Here is a 25,861-nt window from a genome sequence, read left to right on the forward strand (position 1 = left end):
TTTAATTACAATGTTTTGAAAGTACACATGTGTAACATGGCAACTATCTATTTGCTAGAAACAAGGCGTATGTGCACATACATAATTGAGCCAAAGAAACAAGACAAACCCCAATGCCATGAAAAAACCCAGAGTATCTGCTGGAATCAGAATATGAATCAGATTTAAAAATCCACATCCAACATGAAGATCTATGCTAGATCCCTACAATCCTACATACGTAGAACTAGCACGCCCAAGTGAAATTGATGCTCATCTAGTTTACAAGAAAAACCCCAATGTCATAAAAAACAGAGCAAAAAACAGAGTACTACCTCAGTTAGCTCATCGATGGCATCCTCGTCGAAGTCGCTGCCCTTCCTGCTATCTAGGTCGAACTCCTTTATGGCGTTCTCCTCCATGAGCTCTTCGATTTCGTCATGCACCTTGCGCTTACGCCTTCTCATCTCCTCCTCCTCCAGATCTTCCCCGACCTTGTGCTCGCCGACGGGTGCCTCGACGGCTGCGATGGCAGCGGGAGCAGGCACAACGGTCGCTGTACCGCCAGCTTCCACCGCTACGGCGGACTCAGCCGCTGCACCCACGGCTACAGCCACGGCAGCAGACTGCTGTGCTCCGATGGTTGCCTCCGGCTCGTCCGCCGCATCTTCACGCCCGCGCTTCATCGTCGATCGAAGACAGGAGGAGGGAGGCGTAGGAAGGGAGGAGGGTGGTGAGGAAGGAGGGGAGGGTGGTGAGGTGGTGAGGAAGGAAGAGAGGGTGGGGAGAGGATGAGGGTTTTCTACCCGATTTGGGGAAGAAATGCACTGCTCCTGCCTCTTGGAGTTACCGAGAAGCCGCGGGTGCTGATTTGACTTGACACACCCACCCGGCCGTCCCCATTCCACGTGGGGACGTGGCGGTCGTGCACGCGGTCGTGCACCTCCTGCGGTTTGCCATCAATTGCTATCGGTCTCACAAGTGGGTCCCCTTGTCATCCACACAACCGAGCCACCACATGTACCACATTTTTCTTTCTCCCCGTCTCGACCACTCCATATCTTTCTTTCTCCCCTTCTCGACCAGCGCCGCCGCCGTCGCCGCCATCTCTCGACGACCCCTCTCTTAGCTGCCGGTGCGCGGCCGCCGCCAACTCCGGCAAGTACGTGAGATCTCCCCTCTTCTTCCCTTCCCCAACCGCGTCTCCCTACGGAGGCGGATTTGAGCCGATTGGTTTGGACTGAAACTTAGTTTTTGGATTGGATCTTGATTTGGTTTCTATGGTTTGAGACCAAATCAATCAATTAGTTTGAGCCACCACTACCACCTACTACTGCTTCAAATCCAAGAGCCGTTGTTGCTGGCCGGAGCTCGTCGCCTCTCTCGAGCTTTGACGCCATGTCTGACCTAGATTCATTACGTGCCCTCGTGTATGGCTTTGTCCATGGTTTGAACCTTTGGATTCAATCCAAAAGTTGAAAACGGTTTGGACTGGGTTGGATGACGAGCATGTATAGTTCGGTTTGGTCTAGATTCTAAATGAAAATATCTGGATTGGTTTGGTTTTGATGTGTGCTGTGGATTGGACTGGTTTTAGTTTGGATGCCGAACTATTCCCAGGTTTAGATGAGACGGGCATTGCCATTGTCATTGGCATTGCTTTATTACGTAGATGATAGAAAATAGATTGATTGGCCATTGCCAGTATAGGTTATCACTATGATTTATTATATGTATGATCTTTGTATTGTACTATGTACAATTCAACTTAGAGTTCAACACGTTCTGTGTAGAATGGAGGAAGCACAATGTGGACGCTGCAACTCACGGTGCCGGACCAGCCTTTCTACTGCCACGCTGTTCGGCATCTACTTCCAGCCTTCTTTTGTTTTTGCAGCGGTAACAATTTATATGAACCTTCTGACAGTACATTCTTTTTTTTTTGCTATTTCCACTAATGTATTGTGTTTGTTATTTGTTTTTATCTTACATAGATCGTACCATGCAATGTGAGATTGGCATTCAGTGAGCTCGTCGCAGACACCGTGACCTTCGATGCTCTTGGGGGCCCATACACTATGCAGGTCGAGAAGGGGCGAAAGATAACCCAAATAGGAGGAGATGATTGGGATCGTTTCATCGCCCGCATGCGTCTTAGTGGGGGTGAATTGATCAGCTTCTCCTTCAGAAAAGATAGGCCCAGGATTTCTGTTATCTATCTAAATTTGATTCTGAATAGTGAGGATGAAGTTCATGAGGAGGAAGATGGTGCTGATTCAGATGATGACGATTCTGATGATGATGAGAACCCACTTGTTGAATACCTGTATGCCCAAGGACTCAGACTGGGCGACGAGGAAATTGGCAACCTCTGGGACATGCTTCCGCTACGTGAAGACTACCTAGGGAAGCCATTCGTGACCCGCCTCACAAGGACGAATGTTAAACGGCATATCATGGTATGTTACTTAGTGTGGTAATTACATGATATACATGCTTAGTTAGTGTAGTAGTTCATATGATATGCATGTTGTAGTACTGTGATGAGAGGCCTAGTTTAGAATTCATTTAGTGAAGAATTTTATGACATGCATGTAGTGTAGTAATATGCGATGATATGCTTAGTGTACGCAGTAATCTAATGATATGCCTAATTACTATAGTAATTTGATGCTTGGCGTATAGTGTACTGATGTGATGATATATATGCTCAGTGTTGAATCCAATGATATATGTGTCTTGAAGTGTATGCTTTGTTGATAATTGCACGTGACATGATCATATATCATGTCAACTATTTTGCTATTTCCACTAATGTATATGATCATGTCAACTGTTTTCAGAAATTACCTAAGAGGTTACTTGATAGCTGTGGCATCGACCCGGACGAAGAAGGCATGGCTGCTGGACTACGCCTTACCAGAACGGGCTCCATCACCAGCTGTGCCTATGCAGTGGACACGGACGGTCGCACTGTCTTGAGCAGGGCAGGGTGGAAGAAGTTCCTTCGTGCCAAGAATCTTCGGGTAGGATAGGCCATCCTACTCACTGTTGCGAACACCCGTCGCCATGACTTGAGGATGATGATCACCATCCACCTCATTTAGAACTGCGGTGGGCCATGTATCAATCTGAAATGAACTTGTTATGTTAGCTCTTGTTTGCGAGTACTTGTCGTGTATTACCGTACCTATATCTACTCATATTAACTGGTACCTAATGCTCTACTAGCTATGATTATTCCACTGTGTGATGTTTTATAGGCTGTAGTGTGACATGGTAACTGTTATATATGGTAGAGGCTTGTCTCTAAGACCTTGTACAATGCAAGGTGCTTAGGGATGTGCTTCCACTGTTTGATGTTTTGTACATGCCAGGTTGTAGTATGAAATGCTAACTGTTCTATATGGTAGTGGCTGGTCTCTAATTGGACCGACATGTTGAACTAGTATCAATGGTAGAGGCGTTTCGTTATGCGCCACATCCAACAGTTCACATAATTAATTATCCAAAGATTGAGGTATGAAACCCTTGGTCATACATAGCAACATTTCGTTCCTAAAAATTAAGGTACTTCCACATTCAAACTAACTAATACTACAAATTCGAAGGAACTACTTAATACATTAACAGCACATAGGGAAGTAGCCCTGGTCCAATGGCTTGAGAAATGACGAACAAAAACTGAAAGAAGAAGGATCAGCCAGTAGCAGCACCATCAGCCTCCCAGCCTCACAACTTCAGCCAGCCTGGTGAACTCCAGGTTTTTTCCTGCAAAACACACATGTGATGTTGGAGGCAAGAAAATAAATATGCCAGGGGTCTTGTCATGGCATCTAATCGAACGGAATGCTAGTACAAATGATGGAGAACAAAATATCCAACATGAGCAAATTCATAGGAGTTCTAGATCCATGGATACCATCAAGAAAAAATGCTCAGTTTTAATTCAGACACAAGACTAGGTGAAAACATGCATATTTCATATCAGCAACATTGATATGGCATGTTTGCAAGCTTGGGTCAATGACTTGTCTTGTGTTTCATGGCATGACAATAATTTTAACAATAAATAGACATGAAATTGACCCAAACTCATGTACAAAGTTAGGCCATATGATGCATGGATTAATTCACACATAAATGACAAAATGCCAACTTTGTATAGAATTTGCAGTACTGAAATATTTCAGTGTGTACCGGTGTGTACTGAAACTGCAGTAGTGAAATAATTCAGTGTGCATCGGTGTGTACTGAAATTGTAGTAACGAAATATTTCAGTGCCTACCGGTGTGTACCGAAATATTTCAGTGTCTACCACTACAACATTACAAATTTTGCCTAGGGCAGTACCGAAATATTTCAATGCCTACCAGTGTGTACCGAAATATTTCAGTGTCCACCACTACAACATTACAAATTTTGCCTAGGGCAGTTCCGAAATATTTCAGTGTCTACCGGTGTGTACCGAAATATTTCAGTGTCTACCACTACAACATTACTAATTTTTCCTAGGGTTCATATGATGCCTAGGGTTCACATACATCATAATCCATCCTCCAAATCCATGTACTCAAATGTTCATGCAATTCATTGAGATTAAAATGCCATCTAGCATTCCCTCTCTGAACTATTATGATCAGTATCACCACGATGTAAGCACGAGCAGTAAAAAGATGAGGAGTGGGGAAGCTTACTCTAAACATAGCTACCGCCGCCGTTCAGATGAGGAGAGCGGCGAGGGAAGCGTGGAGAACGGCGGGGAAGCGAGGTCGCGACCATTGTCCTCCTCATCTTGCGCTTCGAAGTCTCCGGTGACTCGGTTGGAGGCTGCACAATCTGCAACGGCACCTCGTGCACGGTGGGTTCCTGATCCAGTGGATGCTCTACCCTGGATCTGAACACCCACCACCTCCGCCTGGTCCACTCGCTGGACGAATTGGCCTGCTCCATCACCCAGAGGAGGATCTCGATCTTCTGAATCGGTTGCGCGGGCTGGGGGAAAAGCTTTGCCCTCTCCTTCTTCGTCAAATTCTTGAGAGTGGCAATTGCCGTCCAGCTCATCTGCCTTGTGTTGTCAAACCAAGAACGGATCTCCCTCAACGTGGCCAACTTGACCTGGTCGCCGCCGGCGATCTGCACGAAGTCGGTGTTCTCACTGCCGGCCATCAGCTCGATCTGCCATCGAAGAGGGGGTGGGGGGGGGGGGGGGGGGGGGGGGGGGGGGGGGGGGGGGTTGCCTGAGTGGAGCGAAGTTGCAGCGGCAAGAAGAAGGAGATGACTGCGGTGGACATGGAGGAGAGGGAGGAGATGGCCGCCGATGAGTAATTGTGGAATGTGTAGCACCATGGCGGCGGTTATTCATTCGACGAGAGGGGCGGCGCGTGCAAATTTTCCTAGGACTAAACTGCCCCTAGATTAAAACGCGTCCCCGCCTTGTCATGAGTACCGGTCCCACTCGTTTTAGTACTTTCGCGTACTTTCATCGGAGTACTACCCAGTACTTCGTATTTGTCTGCCGTTAAATCGGCATCAACGAACGGTTCTAAAAAAGCCCAACCACTCTAAAACTTGTAATTTAGGAATGGTGGTAGTAGATATCAAGATTAATCTTCTCCCGCTGTTTCATGACAGATATGTTGCCATATGTGTTAAATTCATGAATAAACTAGAGTGTGCCCTTCTTTATTAATTCTTTTTGGAAGAGTCGGGCTATAATAAACAAAATATATTCAGAGACTTGAAAAGCTCTAATAATCAGTCAATGGTGATTATTGGCTTATCCTGAAGGTGCACTCATTAAAATTGGATACTAACATGTCTATTTGTTAGGATTTAGAAAGTTGGCTTATCTTTTCTTTTGTCAGCTTTATAGCAAGGCAGATCTTACATATACAGAATGATCTTTAGAATAGCGTATGCTTTTCTGTTTATCCAAAATGGCTGATGCAATTCTATATTTAATGTCTGAACTTAAAGCTGGATACTACTATCTGGAAGTGTACTGAGTTTGTTGTATAGAATGTATTTAACCTCCTTACTAATCAGTGTTTAGATTTCCATTGATGGCCTGAGCTGAGCCGTTGGATTCTGATGAAGTGCAAACTATGAACAACGTAAGTTATATTAAGACACTTATTTCATAGTTTGCACTTGACGTATGGATGCACACATTATTTTATATCGTCCTTTTAGCTTTACTGGTCAAATTGTGTGAGGTTTGTGATTAGTTGCGACATTCAGTTTTAGAAAGAGAACTGAGTGACGAAAGCCATTCTTTTGCAAATTAAAACTGAATGGGCAGGTCTCTTTATTGTATTGAAGCAACAACAAAGTTTAAGTTCTGATTTCGTAGGTAAAAAATTAATTACAGATTGAAAATTTCCTCCCAAATACACATCTGGTGGTTGATGAAACTCATCATCACAATACTATGATTTTAGAGTAGTATGATTTTGAAAAAAAAAATACAATGCCAAACTCGGCCTAAGCGATGCCATATGAAATTGCTTCCATAGTTTATACTAAAGGCATTATTTTCAGGTGGTATATACAACTATACTCAACTTAATTTCTTCTAAAAAAACATATTTTAAAGCTACCTGAGCTCGCCACTATCCTTACTTATACAAGCTAATCAACTTAATTTCGTCTGTCTTTATCCTTGTCATTTACTTAGATAGATGTTTCTGTCCTGAATTATATGGAAGGTCACGATGACTGCACCTGCATCAGAATGTGTTTCTAGGGAGGGTTTCTTTTATGTTCATTAGAATATGTATGCTTACTGATCCTAAATCATTCGTTCTGGTTTACTATAGGAGATTTTGTACCTACACTAGTAGAAAACGGGGCAGTTTTCACATTAGTCCCGGTTCAGTCAAGAACCGAGACTAACGTGAGCATTTATCCCGGTTCGTGCGGCTAAGGCATTAGTCCCGGTTCACCTGGGCCCTTTAGTCCCGGTTCGTGCTACGAACCGGGAGTAAAGGGTGCGATGCCCATTAGTCCCGGTTGGTGGCACCAACCGGGACTAAAGGTCAACCGGGACTAAAGGTTAGACCTTTAGTACCGGTTGGTGCCACCAACCGGTACTAATGGGTTTTGAGGCATTAGTACCGGTTCATGGCACGAACCGGTACTAAAGGTCCCATTTTCAAACCCCCCCCCCCCCCGGACCGCCTTTTCAGTTTTAGAAAAAACAAAAGAAAATGATGGAAATGTCAAAAAATAAAATAAAATAAGTTTCCCATGTGATATGTGGTCTACTTGTTGGGAAAATTTACAAATATGAATTTCGACTTTATTTGCAAAATCTCTCTGGAATTTGTAAAATGGGCATAACTTTTGCATACGAACTCGGATTAAAAAAAATTTATATGAAAAATCATCTACTCAAAAAGTTACATCCGAATTTAACGGGGAACCCCATTAAACATTTTCAAAATTCTCAAAAACCTAACAGAAAAAAAAGTTACGGGGCTTTTAAGATCTAGAGTGGAAAAAATCGAAAAAATTACTAGTCAAATCTGGTCAAACTGTCGTCAAACAATGGTCAAACTAATTATTCTAGAATATTAGTGTTACTAAATAATTATTTCAGTTATTTTGAATTTTGGTCAAATCTGGTCAAACTGTGGTCAAACTAATTATTCAAGAAATATTAGTGTTACTAAATAATTATTGTTTTTAAAACAATAGTTTCAAACTCAAACAGTGAAATGTGTCACTTCATGCTCAAGCAAAATTCATGAAGGTTAATAGGATTGACATCTTACTATTGTCAGGAAAACAACAAGTGCAGACTTGGAAACGAGAGAGAATAGAACCCGGAAGTTAAGCGTGCTCAGGCTGGGGGAGTGGGAGGATGGGTGACCGTTCGGGAAGTTAGATGATTTGGAATGATGAGGGGTAATTAGAGGATAAGTTGAGCAGTGATGAGGGGTGGTGATTACACACTAGAGGTTAAAATAATTCAGAAATTTGAAAATTAAAAAAATCAAAAAAAAATCATAAAAAATCATAAAATTTTCTTTAGTCCCGGTTGGTGTTACCAACCAGTACTAAAGGTGGAGCTCCATGTGGCCGCGCCCTTTAGTCCCGGTTCGTGTAAGAACCGAGACTAAAGGGGAGAGGCATTAGTACCGACCCTTTAGTCCCGGTTCGAAAACCGGGACTAAAGGGGCCTTACCAACCGGGACAAAAGCCCCTTTTTCTACTACTGCTATTTACTTAGATAGATGTTTCTAGGGAGTGTTGTGCACCAATCTGGTTGATGTTTACATAATCCATGCAGATTTACCAATTAGAAGAGCCATGTATTTATTGTAGCTTTCTCTCTACATCAAGTACACATAAATATAATGCCGAAGAATGTAGTTGCTTTTATTGTTCTGCGGATCTTCCCCGCGAGGCGCTACCGATCAGATGGGCGCTTTCGTGAAGGCGTGGCCGGCGGCATGGGTTAGCCTGTGGGTGGTACCACCGTGCTGCTCTGGACGTGCATTGTGGTGTTGCTCGTGGTGGCTTTCGGAGGGAGACAGAGTGGTATGTGCTTTTCTAAACATATATATTCCCGAAGAACCTTTTTTGTAGTCCTAATGAATTGAGCGATTTGTTCTCTCGTGTCTCTTCTCCTTCATTTCTACCCTGATGCAGCAAAACATAGAGAATTTGGGAGCTACTCGGGTTTGGATCAGCAAGCCATGTCCATTTGGTTTGGCGAAGGAAGGCATTTTATCCTTTTTCTACAATGCCATGAACGTCTCTGAATTTTTACACTGCTTCCAGCCGATGCTTAATATTTTTTCCAACATATTTGTGACTGGAGCCCACACATACATAGTCATGGATCTGATTTTGTGTTTTGGATCTTGCTATTTCACTGTTTTGGAACATGTATATGAAGTTCTAGGCTTCTAGCTAGATGGATTAATAGATATGTTGGACCTATGCATTTTATATTACCAGCATGGATCTATGTTTATTATTTGATGCTCCTCCTTATCCTGGGAAAGAATTTTTTACAAGGAGTTGTCGTTTTTGGAGATATGGACTTGTTGTCACTTCATCAATATGCTTTCAGTGCTATAGAGTTGTTGGAAATATGCTCTAGAGGCAATAATAAATTGGTTATTATTATATTTCCTTGTTCATGATAATCGTTTATTATCCATGCTATAATTGTATTGATAGGAAACTCAGATACATGTGTGGATACATAGACAACACCATGTCCCTAGTAAGCCTCTAGTTGACTAGCTCGTTGATCAATAGATGGTTACGGTTTCCTGACCATGGACATTGGATGTCATTGATAACGGGATCACATCATTAGAAGAATGATGTGATGGACAAGACCCAATCCTAAGCATAGCACAAGATCGTGTAGTTCGTATGCTAAAGCTTTTCTAATGTCAAGTATCATTTCCTTAGACCATGAGATTGTGCAACTCCCGGATACCGTAGGAGTGCTTTGGGTGTGCCAAACGTCACAACGTAACTGGGTGACTATAAAGGTGCACTACGGGTATCTCCGAAAGTGTCTGTTGGGTTGGCACGAATCAAGACTGGGATTTGTCACTCCGTGTGACGGAGAGGTATCTCTGGGCCCACTCGGTAGGACATCATCACAATGTGCACAATGTGATCAAGGAGTTTGATCACGGGATGATGTGTTACGGAACGAGTAAAGAGACTTGCTGGTAACGAGATTGAACAAGGTATCGGGATACCGACGATCGAATCTCGGGCAAGTATCGTACCGCTAGACAAAGGGAATTGTATACGGGATTGATTAAGTCCTTGACATCGTGGTTCATCCGATGAGATCATCATGGAACATGTGGGAGCCAACATGGGTATCCAGATCCCGCTGTTGGTTATTGACCGGAGAACGTCTCGGTCATGTCTGCATGTCTCCCGAACCCGTAGGGTCTACACACTTAAGGTTCGATGACGCTAGGGTTATAAAGGAAGTTTGTATGTGGTTACCAAATGTTGTTCGGAGTCCCGGATGAGATCCCGGACGTCACGAGGAGTTCCGGAATGGTCCGGAGGTAAAGATTTATATATGGGAAGTCCTGTTTTGGTCACCGGACAAGTTTCGGGGTCACCGGTATTGTACCGGGACCACCGGAAGGGTCCCGGGGGTCCACCGGGTGGGGCCACCTGCCCCGGGGGGCCACATGGGCTGTAGGGGTGTGCACCTTGGCCTATATGGGCCAAGGGCACCAGCCCCAAGAGGCCCATGCGCCAAAGGATAAGGAAAGGAAGAGTCCTAAAGGGGGAAGGCACCTCCGAGGTGCCTTGGGGAGGAGGGACTCCTCCTAGCCGCACCCTTCCTTGGAGGAAGGGCCAAGGCTGCGCCTCCCCCTCTCCCTTGCCCCTATATATATGTGGGGGGTGGGAGGGCAGCCATACCAATGTTCTGGTGCAGCCCTCCCCTTCTCCCAAGTCCTTCTCCTCTCCCGTGGTGCTTGGCGAAGCCCTGCAGGATTGCCACGCTCCTCCACCACCACCACGCCGTTGTGCTACTGCTGGATGGAGTCTTCCTCAACCTCTCCCTCTCTCCTTGCTAGATCAAGGCGTGGGAGACGTCACCGGGCTGTACGTGTGTTGAACGCGGAGGTGCCGTCCGTTCGTCACTTGGTCATCGGTGATTTGGATCACGACGAGTACGACTCCATCAACCCCGTTCACTTGAACGCTTCCGCTTAGCGATCTACAAGGGTATGTAGATGCACTCTCCTTCCCCTCGTTGCTGATCTCTCCATAGATAGATCTTGGTGACACGTAGGAAAATTTTGAATTTATGCTACGTTCCCCAACAAGAGTATGCAGTGAAATTAGATTAGATTGATGATTAGCGATTAACTATAGAACTGTTGGCAGCACCAGTTTAACATATGTTGATTTCTGGCCCATCTTTTTTTGCTTTCGAGTTAAACTATGAATTTGAAAACAAAAAATTATACATTTGTTGATGCTAAATTTACCAGTCCTTTTGTTTTGATAATCACCTCCTGCATATGTGTTCCTGGGTACTTTTCTTACTGCCGCAGCTTGGTTGTTTTAGCAGGATAATGTATTTTCTTATGGAACACACGGACTAATAATTACATGATATATTATTAATAGTAAACTATGTTGCTTCTCTGAAACTAACTTTGTATTTCAGCTTTGGAAACCGGTGTTCTAACGTTAGTTTCGACAAGAGGGCCACTATACCCACCAACTGGTCTGAGTTTCGTCGTCGTGCTAACATTCGCGAAAGAGACGTCTGTGCATTTGGTTTCAGGATCACTTGAAGGCGCCGCCTGGTTTTCATCGTGCACCGCCTCTAGATGCACCATCAAAGACACTGCAACCCCTGTGTCAATATAATCTAGCACTAAGTACTTTCAATTATGCTCTATCCTGTGACAACCTATGGTTTTCTTTTGGCCCTATCACAAGCTTTTGAACACACACACACACACACACACACACATATATATATATATATATATATATACTATTTCTGCTGCTAAGTTTGTTAATTAAAGCAATCATCCCAAACGCTAATTAGAATAGAAAAAAGTGTTAAAGGGTCGACTACAACCAGGCACCGCCCAGCTCCCCCCTCAAGAGGCGCGCCACGGGTGCGCCCCAACACCTAGTGCATGCCAACCTCTGGCTGTTTACTGGACTCGGGAAACCACAAGAGAAAAAGTGCATGCAGCCAATTGCATACTTCCTCCTTTCCGGTTTATAAGGATTATCTTTTTATTATTATTACTAACAAAAGAGCCCGTGCATTGCAACGGGAGAGAAAACATAACACACGCTTTTAACTCAACAATCATCACTCAAGATCACAGTAGGTCCATCTCCTTTAATTTTTGCGAGGCATCATATTTGTGTTGCCGCTTATCCTCCTTCTCACCCTCGCCGGCGATGGCCTCGGTGTTCACACAAAACAACCAAAAACGTGTGTTGAATATGGTTAATCCTAAGGCGTCTCTCTCTCTCTCTCTCTCTCTCTCTCTCTCTCTCTCTCTCTCTCTCTCTCTCGCTCGCTCGCTCGCTTTCTCTCACTCTCGCGATGAGAAATCTATTGTTTTCCCTTGCAACATTTTTCAGAGGTATGCATGTGTAGTTATTGATGTTTTCTTTTCCGTATATGGTTATGGTAGGGTGTTTATTTGCAATCCGGATCGCCGCCGGTATGAAAAAAAATCGAATCTTGCGCTATAAATTATAAGTTTGCTTTCATAACAATATTTTAAAAATATTTAACAGGTAAAATTAACATCATATTTAGATTCCACATATTTTTCTAATAAAATTTCATATATAATATGTTAAAATTGAAGTTATGGTTTAAAAGATACAGATAATTTAGAAAATCATTTGATTTGACTCAAATATATTTAAAATAATATTTAAAAATACTTAACAGGTAAAAATAATCTCATATTCATATTCTACATATTTTTCTAATCAAAATTCATATATAACATGTTCAAATTAGAGTTACGGTTTAAAAGATATGGATGATTTTAAAAAGCATTTGTTTGACTTAAATATGATCCGCGGATGAATTACCTAAAACATTAGGGGGTTTTGCAAAAAATATAAAATAACGGCTCGGGTGTGACTTAAATCCGGACGGCGGGTTGATTTCAAGAAAAGATAGGGACTTTTGTGTAAAATACGAAAATAATGATTCGTTTTAACTTAAAACAGGACTGCAGGTTGAATTCTCTGAAATAGAGGAACTTTTCTGAAAAATGCCATGACGGACGGAAGAAACCCAATTTGCTTTATTATTAGATAAAGATTTTTTCGATTTATAGGGCTCATCTTATTTTCATGTATGTTTCTCAGATGCACACGTACGTACGTACTTGCAGCTTCAACACGTCTATTTGCATGTATGTTTCTCATATGCTTCTATTTTTTCTGCACCAAGAAAGAAGAGAGGGGTCCCTCTCGCCAACAACACAACACAAGGAAGGGAAAATAGTGGCTGCACCCATCTTCGATGTACCCACGCTGTACCCACGCAAGAAAACATACTAAAATATTTCAAAAAAATCTGAAACTTTGTGGAAATGATCATCAACAAATGTTAGAGAGGCTTGCAAAATTTGGTGGTCAAATAACATTCGAGGAGGTCTGTACAAAAAAAACAAATTCACTGAAAATTAGTCAAAATATAAGTACACTATTTGAGCAGATTTTGCAATTTTGTCTTTCTTGTAGAGAGTTTTTCGAATGTTATTTGACCACCAAATTTTGCAAGCCTCTCTAATATTTGTTGATGATCATTTCCATGCAGTTTCAGATTTTTTTGAAATGTTTTGATATGTTTTCTTGTGTGGATGCACTGAGAGTGGGTGCAGAAGAACCATTCTCCACAAGGAAACCGCTCAATATGAGGACACATGACAAAACAACTGCCAGCCGGCAATATGAGGACACATGACAAAACAACTGCCAGCCGGCAAAATATTGAGAATCGTTCTCAATCTCACGGTGACAGCAAAAATAAAAATATCCTCTTCAACATTCAGCAATTTAACCACAACGGCCGTTGGTGCGATGCAAGCGTTTATATTCAGGATGCCACTTCAACATCTATCTACTAGCAATTAAACTTACTTCACCACATGATCAACAAAAATGGCACACCAGCATATACTGACTCCATGCTTCGGATTGCAGCACACAAACATGGCATGATTTTACAGATGTTCCCCGTGAACAAGAATGCTTGCTATAATCAAATAATCACACCACCAGGGACAAGAAGCTACGAATGAACTCACCTGCTACTCTATTTACAAGCATCAGGAAGTGGCGGGCGGCGGCACCTATCACAGACAGACAATGAGGTTGAGGAGTTGAAGCCCGATTTGGCAGTAGGAACATACATCTGGCTGCACTCTTGGGAGCCAGTAGAGCTCCACGCGTTGGTCAGCACCACCTAATCAGCCACCTGGCATTCAGGAATCAGCATCAACCTCTGCTCCGCTCTGGGCTGCACACACACCAAAACATAGTCACATCACCAGTGAGCGAAAGCATCAAATCGCAACAAAATCCAAGCACCAAGACAAGATCAAACCTAAAGGGTCACAAGTTCAAGATAAAAAAAATTGCCATCTTCCTGCGAAGCATCAGTCCCATCATAAATTTGCTATCTTTGTCTCCAATTTAACACGACATGTAGTCAGTCAGGTATGACAGGTTGTCTAGACTGTGGAACTCACCATCCTCTTCAAATTCCAATCTCTCTCTTGATCACATTTACAACATAGACAAGCCAAGCAACATCTAACTTGGTAATAAGTGTATTACAACTTTGAATGCCTTCAGATTAAGCTTATGATGGTCTTCACAACAGTGACATTGCACACAAGCACTTGGCGGGAAGGGAAAGGAAGGAGAGGAGGAGAGCATACCATACCTCGGTGATCGTGGTCAGGCCCTCGTGTACGGCCTGCGGCTTATCAATGAGCTCCACTAGTCAGCCACTTGGCACTCAGGAATCTGCCTCTGCTTCAGCTCGAGGCTACTACACACGCACAAACAACGACAAAGTTATATCACCAGGCTGCTCCAGGCTGCTTTCAATGCACAATAAGCGACAAAGCCATGGAAGTGCCTGATCAGGGGGAATGGAAAACCGGTTACGGAAACCTAAATCATTACGACTTGTCCAGATCGCCCATGCATGTAATCCCAACAAGCAATATCTACGTTCAGGAGGGCCATTTTTGCCCCTGCTCCAGCCTTGGATTTTGTTGATTTCAAAACAGACGTCATCGGAGTATGTGTCAAAGAGGTGGTCTTCGCAGCTGGTTAATCTGTTAAGCAGGAGAGCGCCTAGCATGTGAAACAATCTTTCAAAACATTTGGACTTCATACTGTGTTGCCTAAAGAGCCTCCTGTCACAAGCCAATTCCATTTTTTAATTGATGTCAATATGTTGTGTCAGAAAGCAGCCATGAAAGGTCATTCATAGAGACAATGAACTGGCCAGACCGTTGCCGGACTTGGTTCTTCAGGGCTGGCGGAACCTTGGACCCTGTATCAGGGAAATGCGTTTGGACGGACGAGCAAATGAACATACCAGTCAAGAAGCTAAAGCACTATATCGATGCAGCGCAGCAAGGGACGTTCGTTCCAGACAGAGAGAACGACGAGCTCACAATGGCCCTCGGGAATCCTGAGCACCCTGGACGGACACGAGGCACGGCAGGCTCCGTTCCGTGATATGCAAGTTTTCCGGACGCAGGCGGTTACAAATGCTAGGAGAGGAGGAGAAAGGTGGAGCATGCCCAAATTCAGGCGCTGCACGCAAGGATACAAGCGATAGGGGAACGAGAAGCAAATCGCAGCAAGCGACCTGCCAAAACTTCCCTCGAAGCTACTCCGCCATCTCGGCGGAGAAGCAGCGTGGCTTCCACCGAGCTGCTTCAGCCGGAGCATGTCTTGACGGCTCCTGCCAGCTATCCCGTGGATGCTATCACGGAGTCTCAAAATTGCCACCTTATGACGCAATGGATGAATTTGAAGGTCAAGGCGACTGTTGGCTCTGTTTTTCCTACTGAACCCGGCACAACTTTTCACTGTCGGACGATTCTAGAAGGATGTGCTAGGGTGATGGTGGATGAAATAACGGAGGGATTTGAGGACCTCCAGCTTGACCACCCTACCGGTGAAGGGGAGACTCGGCTGGGTTCTGCTCTGAAGACTCCATGCCTATGGCGGAAGGAGCTCATCAACCTTCCGAACTGGACGCCTCCGCCTCCTCCGGCGAGTCAGGGCACTCCGCCTCCTCCACCGCCTCCTCCTCCGGCGAGTGACGATCAGGGCACTCGGCCTCCTTCTTCGGCGCGTGGCGGCACTCCGCCTCCTTCTCCGCCTGCGCTGGCGCGCCCGAGCAGCCAGCCTCCTCCTTCTCTGCCTCGTCGGCAAGGGCGGAAGAGACTCGCCGCCGCTCCGGCTGCTCCGGCGCGTCATAGTCCTTCTCCTCCGTCTCGTAAGCAAGGAAAGAAGACAGCCGCAGCCGCTCCGTCTGCTCTGCCGGCGTCTAGCAGTACAGCCAGAGGCGGGAGGCAATACAGATTCGGTCCTTCTCTGAAGACTCTAGAGAAATTACCATACGAGAGGACCCCAGAGGAGAACGCCAAGATCGCACGAGCCGAAGTGAGGAACTTCTTTGAAGGGGTGAACGCAAAGAAACGTCCACCTCCGGAGGAGAAGGTAGATTCGGTGAAAGCGAAGCGCACTCTGGCTGCCCTGAAAAAACCAGCAAAGTCTCCGCCAAAAGGCAACTATGACCGCATTATTGCAAAGTCATTTGTCGAAGCGGAGCGGTCAGGAAGTACTGTCAGTGATCAAAGGTTAAAAGCACGACGAGCTGGGAAAAAAATTCCCCAGCTCGGCGAACAAGCGAACCAATCGTGCCCCCCGCTCAAGGTGCCTACTAATGATCCGAGGATGGTGCCCGGTTATAGCAATCTTGGAGATTACCTGCCCGACGATGTACGTTATGAGTTCTTGGAGGTGGAGGAACACAAATACGAGTACGGGAAGCCTCTCATCAAAGATGAAAGATCTCTAACAATGATGATGCGAAGATTCCATGATCGGTACATGAAAACCTGCAAAGAGTCTGGGGGGAGGAATACTTTGACGCTGAGAGTTGGAGAGGAGCATGACCTTGTTGGAATTGAACTGTTGAATGTTCCATTTGAGGAGTTCTTCCAGTTTTTCAATTAAAAGGCCCTCGATAAAGCAACGGTCACTTGCTACTGTCTGTAAGTAGTATTACTTCTGTCATTAAGTCTCTCTATATAGGTCAGCTCTTTCATTGCATGTATTTATAATTATCCTCACTATATTATGCAGATTGAAGATCGCCGAATTGAAGAAAAGACAAATCGGTGATATTGGGTTCATTAACACAAATCTCATAGATGCAAATGAGGTTAAATATCGTGCCGAAGATACCGAGGAGACGAAAAGATCCCCAGGACTATGCGGACATGATTCAAATGCTCGAGAAGTAAGTTAAATCGATCATTATCCACCATATCAGCAACTTTGTTCATTTCCTGATATCAAGTAATTGTTTTCTTTGTCTGGCAGGGTTTGGAGAAAATTCACCAAAAAAGTTCCGGGACTGCCGAAGAAGCTGCAATTTAGACACCCAAAAGTAAGTACTATGGTAACATGTTCCACGCATCTCCTAGTGATTCAAGCGCTAGTTTCATCAATACCATTTGGCATGCTTGCTTATCAGTTTGATTGACCTCTATTTCTTGTAAAGTGGTTGTGGCAGGAACAAGGGAATGATTTCTGTGGATACTACGTTTGCGAGTCCATCCGCCACATGACCTGTGAACGGGGCTACTCTGATGAACAATATGAAGTGCGTAAGCAATAATATTCATAATTTTATTTTATTACCATCATTTGTGTTGAGTTTCATTTATTCATATATATATATATATATATGTATTAACCCCCTTGTTCAAATTAGATGTTTTGGATGCGGGATGAACTCCTAGCACCAGATCTTATGCGAGCAATTCAAGAGGAATTGGCGGCATTCTTCCTTGACCACGTGATTGCTGAAGACGGAGAATACTATGTGGCCCCTATGTTCATATATAATTAGGACATTAATTACATTGTAAGAGATAATTATTGTATATATGTAGCCGGTAGTGTCGGATAGATATACGAGAACTTGTTGTTCGACCAATCTCTCGGAGAAGGAGAGGTGGTCGATATCACTTCTCTCTGTATGCATATGTTCATGACGATCTTCTGTTTCCTTCATTTGCTTACTAGCTAGCGTGTCTAGTCCTCTCTATATATACGTATATATAGCGTCGACCAAGCACGGACATAAGAGAGGACACTTCTCTCTATTAATTAGCTAGCTAACACAATATATGAAACACCTAAATTAAACCCCCAACCCCCCCCCCCTTTCAAAAAAAACAAAAACCCCAGCCCGTGAAACACTGACGCGTGGATGCATATTGGTCTCGGTTGGTGCCACCAACCGGGACCAAAGGCCCTCCTTCCTGGGCTCGGCGCACCGGCCACGTGGAGGCCCATCTGTCCCGGTTCGTGTAAGAACCGGGACTAAAGGGTTAGGGCATTAGTAACGACCCTTTAGTCCCGGTTCACAAACCGGGACAAAAGGCCCTTACCAACCGGGACGAATGGGGGTTTTTCTATTAGTGTGAGCAAACAAGAAACGGGAAAAAAGGCAATTAGAGAGGGAGGATAGAGAGAGAGGGTGAATAAAACGACAAGGGTGAAGTGAGGGAGAGGAAAACGAGAGGCAAATGGCAAATAATGTAATGCGGGAGATAGGGATTGTGATGGGTACTTGGTATGTTGACTTTTGCGTAGACCTCCCCGGCAACGGCGCCAGAAATTCTTCTTGCTACCTCTTGAGCACTGCGTTGGATTTCCCCGAAGAGGAGAGGATGATGCAGCAAAGTAGTGTAAGTATTTCCCTCAGTTTTTGAGAACCAAGGTATCAATCCAGTAGGAGGCTACGCGCGAGTCCCTCGTACCTACACAAAAACAATAGCTCAACGCAACCAACGTGTTTAGGGGTTGTCAATCCCTTCACGGTCACTTACGAAAGTGAGATTTGATAGAGATGATAAATAATATTTTTGGTATTTTTGGTATAGAGATGCAAAGTGAAAAGTAAAAGGCAAAGTAAAAGCAAAGCAATAATAAAGTGATGGAGATTGATATGATGAGAAAGAGACCGTGGGCCATAGGTTTCACTAGTGGCTTCTCTCAAGAGCATAAGTATTCTACGGTGGGTGAACAAATTACTGTTGAGCAATTGACAGAATTGAGCATAGTTATGAGAATATCTAGGTATGATCATGTATATAGGCATCACGTCCGAGACAAGTAGACCGACTCCTGCCTGCATCTACTACTATTACTCCACTCATCGACCGCTATCCAGCATGCAGAGTATTAAGTTAAAAACAGAGTAACGCTTAAGCATGATTACATGATGTAGAGGGATAGTTTCATGCAATATGATAAAAAAACATCTTGTTATCCTCGATGGCAACAATACAATACGTGCCTTGCTGCCCCTTCTGTAACTGGGAAAGGACACCGCAAGATCGAACCCAAAGCTAAGCACTTCTCCCATGGTAAGAACAACCAATCTAGTAGGCCAAACCAAACTGATAATTCAAAGAGACTTGCAAAGATAACCAATCATACATAAAATAATTCAGAGAAGATTCAAATATTATTTATAGATAGACTGGATCATAAACCAACAATTCATCGGTCTCAACAAACACACCGCAAAAAGAAGATTACATCGAATAGATCTCCACGGGAGAGGGGGAGAACATTGTATTGAGATCCAAAAAGAGAGAAGAAGCCATCTAGCTACTAACTATGGACCCGTAGGTCTGAAGTAAACTACTCACACTTCATTGGAGAGGCTTGGATGATGATGTAGAAGCCCTCCGTGATCGATGCCCCCTCCGGCGGAGCTCCGGAACAGGCCCCAAGATGGGATCTCGTGGATACAGAAAGTTGCGAGGGTGGAATTAGGTTTTTGGCTCCATTTCTGATCGTTTGGGGGTACGTGGATATATATATAGGAGGAAGGAGTACGTCGGTGAAGCTTCGAGGGGCCCACGAGGCAGGGGGGCGCGCCCTCCACTCTCGTGACCGCCTAGTGGCTTTCTTGACGGAGGGTCCAAGTCTCCCGGGTCTTATCTGATGAGAAAATCGCGTTCCCGAAGGTTTCATTCCGTTTGGACTCCGTTTGATATTCTGTTTCTCCGAAACACTGAAATAGGCAAAAAAACAACAATTCTGGGCTGGGCCTCCGGTTAATAGGTTAGTCCCAAAAATAGTATAAAAGTGGAAAATAAATCCCAATATAGTCCAAAACAGTAGGTAATATAGCATGGAGCAATCAAAAATTATAGATACGTTGGAGACGTATCAAGGACATGGACCTTGACAACGAATCTCGTGACAGTGGCACTCATGTTGATCTCTTGCACATCGGCACCCACCGCAGGTCTTGTACGCCACCATCCACGGCTGTTGCAAGCATTGGATGTTGCCGCGAGTCGTTGTGATGCATCAGATCGGAGGAGGACGCCGACGCAGAAGAAGGGCCCGGGAGGAGGGGAGGACGGGGGCGATGGCAGCGCCGCTTACCCTAACGGGGGCATACGAGATGTGAGGAGGAACCGGAGGGGTGGGATGGATTTTTTTAGAAGAACAGGGAGCCCTCCCCGGTTCCATTATATTAATGAAACCAAATTCAGTTATTACAGCAGCTCACTAAGAGGAGCAGTTCAGAAAGAAAGCAATGGCTTAAGCCAGTACAGAATTAATGCAACCGGATCACAGGCACTACGCAGTATCAAATGCAGATAAGCTCCTGGGATGCCTTGCGCGCTTTCAGTGGCGGTGCGGCCACCGCTTGAGGGGACCAGGCAGCCACCAGGGTCGAGGTTGGACTCGGCATCGATGTAGCTTCTGAACGCTTCTTGGAGGGGGACGAGAAGCCCACTGCGTCGTCCGAGATCTTCATATTGTCCCATGGAGTCACCAACGGGGCTCCAGCATGCTTCATGATCAGCCACTGATCATCAGTGGTTGCCTCAGATTGGTCGCGAGGTGTGTTCTGAAGGCCTCCAGCCTTTCTGCTGCCCCATCCGAGGACAGGATCACCCAGCTCTTGATAGTTTTTAGAATCAGCCTCGTCGCCTGCTTAATGGACGTCCATAAGGTGTTATTGAAAATCATAGAGTTCCTATATTTCCAAATACACCAAAGTACAGCAGCGTTAGCTGTGTTGAGGGAAGAGTGTTTTTTGTTAGCAATCCAGAGTCTGGCCACTGATTCAAAATCAGTTCCAGTATCCACCCCGAAATGGTTTGAGACCAGAGGCCAGATCTGTCTAGAGACCACACAGTCAAAAAACTAATGCGAGCATGTTTCAGCCTCAGAGCAGAACACACACTCAAGTGGCTTGATAATCTGTCTTTTCCTGAGGTTATCCCTGGTCATTAGTTTGTTGTTGGCAAGGAGCCACAGGAAGACATGAATTTTTGGTGGAATTTTAAGCTTCCACACCGAGGGGATGAAGACTGGTTGCACCCCCCTAAAATTAATCACATGGTAGAGTGAGCTAGTGAAGTAAACTCCCCTGTTCTCTAGCTGCCAGATAAGGGCATCAGTTTCATTGGTAAGGGTCAGGCTACTAGTTATCTCCACTAGCTGATACCACTGCTCCATGAGCCTGTCATCAAAATTCCTTCTAAAAGTGAGCTTAAGTTGTGTACCATCCCATACTTCCTGACACTTTTGGTTTGTTCATTGCATATAGAGTAGATAGGCCAGAATTGCACTGCTAAGGGGGAGGTACCAAACCAGGTGTCTTCCCAAAATCTAACTTTTTCACCAGACCCAACCTTCCACCTATAACCAAGTTTCAGTGCTTGGATGATGGTTTTCAGCCCCTTCCAGAATCTGGAGGCACTGGGGGATAGGTTAGGAGCAAATATGTTAATCTTACCAGACATGTACTTGTGATCAATGATCATTTTCCATGGTTGACATCTTGGAGGTTTGGGATTCCCAAGCCTCCAAAGTCTTTCTTCATACACACCATCTTCCAGTTGGCTAGATGCAATTTCCTATGGCCTTCAAAATCATTCCACAAACAGTTGGCCATTTGAGAGTTGATCATCTCAATGGCCCATTTTGGAAACTTGAAGAAGGATAAAAGATAGATTGGAATACTGGCCAGGCAAGCCTGGATCAGAACGAGCCTACCTTTATAAGAGAGGAGCTTACCTCTCCAACCAGCAATTCTTTTCATAATTTTATCTATAAGAGGTTGGATATCCTCCTTCCTAAGTTTGTCATGGTGCAGAGGGATGCCAAGGTATTTAATAGGGAAGCACCCCTCTTTACAATCCAGGATAGTAAGAAAATGCATGAGATAAAAGTCTTCCATGTTAATTGGGATCAACTCACTCTTAGAGTAGTTGATCCTCATGCCAGAAACCAGTGGTTGAGTATGCTGGATCAGAGGGTTGGTTAGGCCGAAAAAATCGGAAGGCGCTCGATGGTGGGACAGAAATCTGTGATGGCGTCGTATTGCATCGCCCCATTGGCGACCCACCCACTAGTACTGACCCCCAACCGCCATCTATTGATACACACAACCGGTTTGTTGCTTGTCGTTGTGGCGAGTCTTCATCGCCAGCTTTAGTAAGGTTCCATCCTCAACCTTTGAACCAGTAGTGAATTGTCGCAAGCATGTGTTGTGAAGGTGATGTCCAACCCATATTTCTTAAATAACTAGACCTTGTTTCTAGCAGCGAATGCCTATTGCGGTCTTCATATTTTGGTATGACAAGGCCATTTGCACGCGTCTTTTTCTTTACTATTATTAGTTCGATGTGTTTTTCAAGCTTCACAGACATTGTACTGTCAAAGAAAGAAGACGGTTGTGCATGCATTTATAAAGATGAATATATGCTCGTGTGACTTCGATTGTACTGTGTTAAAAAAAGACAATAATTTTTTATCTAATTTTATGTTTTCGATGATCCTTTTTTTCCTATATTATTTTCTGTCGTAGTATTGTTTACTGTTTTCTTGATATTTACTAGGATATTTGGGTGTTTATCTCTTCCTTAATTAATGAATGGCTCAGGAAAAGTTTGGACATTTTCGAGATAGAGGAGCCTTTGAACGGCCGCCGCCGCGGGCGGCGACGAAGAAATGTTGGCCTTCGCCGCCGTTATCTTCTCCCCCGCTCCCGGCACGCTCTCCGGTAGAACAATCCGCTCCCCTTCTGTCTCCCGCCCAATCCTCGCTCGATGCGTTAAGAAAACCACCCCGGAACCACCCCAGTCCATCTTGTTCTCACTGGGATCCGCGCGCTCCTGCCGCCGGCCATGGGTGCCACGTTGCCTCCGCGCGCTCGCCGCCGCCGGCGCCGCTCTCGCGCTCGTGCTCTGTCCTCCGGATATCATCCCTGCCCATGCCTCCTCCATGGGCGAGCGTCTGAAGCCGAGTACCCCGTATCCCTGCGAAGACGTCCGGAGGTATTACGAGGGCATGGAGGGCTTGTCCGGTGACGTGCTGATGGCGAAGCTCGGCGCTGTCGTCTCGCCTCACGCCTCACTGCGCTACAAAGATGTTGGTTTGCCTCTAGCTATCTGCTTTCGTGCTCATTTGGTGAAATACATTTGGGTTGGAATGAGCAGACAATGATTACAAGTGATGTATGGATCTTTAGTAGGTGTGGGAAGCGCTCAAGATTCTGGATGCAGCTGATGCAGACCACCCAGAAGCCTCCTCTGAAGTGTATGCTTCTCTCCAACAGTCTATAACAGTCTAATATATCACTTGCTCTTGGTTACTCACTTGATTTAAGCTGCGGTGCTTTGTTCCAGGATCGAGATATACTCGCAGAGAGCCGTGCCGAAGCTCTTGGCAGGCAAGTCGGATGGATGGAACAGTGAGTTGCGTAATTGCATTCTGAAATTTTGCTCGACTTGTCAAGACAGGATGGGTTCATCTTTTCTTTGCGTTATTTCCTAGCCATATTTTGTGCATTTTTCTGTGTAGGAGAACACCTCTGGCCGCGATCATATGGGCTAACCCGCCGTCCTTCTCTAACCGATCTGCACAACATTCGTCCTGCCGATGCTAATGGTCAGTTGGTTTGTACTGTATAATTGATCCGAAGTACCCCATGAGCATACAGAACTCCTCTTTCAGTACGATAACAGTGCTCCATCAGTGACAGATTTAATGGTTCACGTTTTTGCATGAGGAGAAACAAATGTTTATCTGAATATGCAAATCCTGTTTCAGTGAACTCGTCCAGGGGAAACAAGTATTATGGAGGATGTGCTGCTACGTCAAAAAAATGTTCGAGGCCAGCAAATCGTGAAGCTGCACCTGACACTGAAACAAACAGTGAAAGATGGGCACCTCCTTTTCAGGTATTAAGAACCTTTGTCCAAATAATGAAACACACATGTGTTATCAAGATTGTTCATCCATATTTGTGTCACATTTTATATGACCTAGGATATTCATTTTTAGCAATATGTTCAGTTGCAAGAACTGAGAACTGCACTTATGTGCCATAAATAGGAGGGACTTATTCTAAAAATGGGTTTCAAGTTTCAGATTATATAAATTAGTTGGAATGTCAACTGCAACCAGTGAAAGTCCAATAGCGCATCTGCACATGAATACCACTGGGCTTTGACCATACGTGAAGAGCAATTGTTCTTGTAAGGTTTCACAATTCAGAGTACCAATGTTTCCAGGGTTTTTTTTTTTTTTTTTTACTTTCTTCAGGTGCGTGGAGATGTAGCTAGGTCCCTGATGTACATGGCTGTGAGCTATGGATCCGGACAAAAAGATGCAGCTCCACATTTAGAACTTTCTGATTCGCCAAGTAGTCGTAAGTAGTTCATACATCTGGTGTATTTTTTCATAACATTTCTTTTTGACTAGCTGAGATAAATTAGTAGTATTCTCACCAATCATCTCATTTTGAGCAACACAATGCAGCAGGAGAGGCTCCTAGTGCTTTCTTAAATTAAAAATTAATGTTCATTGTACAGAGGGTCAACAAAAAGGTTACATTGTTAGGGGGTTAGTTGAGCGCGGCGGGGGAGGGAAATAAAACTAAGTTTAAGAATTGCCTGGTTATAGCTAGATGGCTGCAGAAGATCATTCAGATTTCAAGGTAGTGCTGATTTTTGTATTGGTATAGATATAGATATATAAGAGATATATTGGCCTGACACACACATGTATTATTAGCTGCATACATGATATATGTCAATTATTTCATACTTCAGTCACATTGCATTGCTTCTTTAGTAATGCCAAATATTTGTTGCTTGTTTATTTAGAAAGGAGGAGGATGGGCCTCCTTTCAGCTCTTCTACAATGGAATGAACTAGATCCACCATCGAGATCAGAGCAACGTCGGAATGATAGAGTTTGTAGCCTTTACCAGCACAACCGAAATCCTTTTGTCGATCATCCAGAGTATGCTAATCTTATATGGAGGAACACACCTAGCAAAATTCCAAGTGTGACCGGAAAAATAGTGAAAGGCTTGGGTCAATGAGTTCCACTACAAAAACAAAGGGAAATATGAGAATGAGGTGCTCGGTCATTGGTTGACCCTATTTTCTCTGGTATTTCTTGTTTTGTTTGATTATAGCTCCTTGAAATGAATGGTGAACACACTTGCAGGTGACAACAAATTACTAGTTATGTGATGCAACATATTATAGTTCGAAGAAATTATAAAGGGAAACCTATGGGGAATTTAATCACAGAGGCCGCCATCTCTGCCAATGTTTGAAGACATGCGGTTGTAGTCAGAGGCACATTTGGGCGGGAAAAAAATGAATAAGCCCAGGCAAAAAAGATAGAAATTAAAAATACAAATAAAAGAGAACAAAAGAAAAATATTGAAAAAAGATATTAAACAATTTAGCAAAAGAGTTGCACACTGGGGGTGAACATCCAACTACGCACAACCCAGGAGTGGGCAACTATAGTTATGCGCGAGAGAAATTGCATAAATAATTGTGTAATACGTATTAAATAGTGTTTAATTCTTCATATAACATGTACTTTTATATATTTGTATATGATTTTATAATTATTCATGTATATTGAAAAAAAACGTTTAGTAAATATGAAATGGGAAAACAGAAAAAGAAAAAGAAAACTAAAACTAGAAAGGAAATAGAAAAGGGAAAACATAATTTATTTTGAAGAAACCAGAGAAAAAGAAGAT

The 25,861-nt window shown here is 44.1% G+C and overlaps 1 protein-coding gene and 1 long non-coding RNA gene across 5 annotated transcripts in view; both read left to right on the plus strand.

The window, feature by feature from the left end:
- The window catches only part of LOC125542965, a 29,201-nt gene extending 20,771 nt beyond the window's left edge, over positions 1-8,430 (plus strand). Inside the window, exons 3-4 of the long non-coding RNA XR_007298207.1 lie at positions 6,028-6,095; positions 8,359-8,430. This is a non-coding gene — a long non-coding RNA (uncharacterized LOC125542965). The remainder of the gene's footprint in view (positions 1-6,027; positions 6,096-8,358) is intronic.
- Positions 8,431-22,737: 14,307 nt separating this feature from the next.
- On the plus strand, positions 22,738-25,253 carry LOC125542966 (extracellular ribonuclease-like). Of its 4 annotated transcripts, XR_007298209.1 has the most exons (8): positions 22,738-23,220; positions 23,324-23,388; positions 23,478-23,542; positions 23,653-23,739; positions 23,902-24,032; positions 24,397-24,502; positions 24,666-24,790; positions 24,960-25,253. XR_007298209.1 is itself a non-coding variant. In XM_048706198.1 (7 exons), exons 1-7 carry the CDS (start codon positions 22,801-22,803, stop codon positions 25,178-25,180), a joined length of 1,095 nt encoding a protein of 364 aa, XP_048562155.1. In that variant the 5' UTR covers positions 22,738-22,800; the 3' UTR covers positions 25,181-25,253. The 4 variants fall into 4 exon arrangements, 3 of the variants coding, with proteins under 3 accessions (XP_048562155.1, XP_048562156.1, XP_048562157.1); XM_048706198.1 differs by lacking the exon at positions 24,666-24,790; XM_048706199.1 differs by lacking the exon at positions 24,960-25,253 and having other exon boundaries at positions 24,666-24,939.
- Positions 25,254-25,861: the final 608 nt, after the last annotated feature.

This window comes from Triticum urartu, chromosome 3 (genome assembly GCF_003073215.2).
Source record: "Triticum urartu cultivar G1812 chromosome 3, Tu2.1, whole genome shotgun sequence".
Taxonomy (NCBI): domain Eukaryota; kingdom Viridiplantae; phylum Streptophyta; class Magnoliopsida; order Poales; family Poaceae; genus Triticum; species Triticum urartu.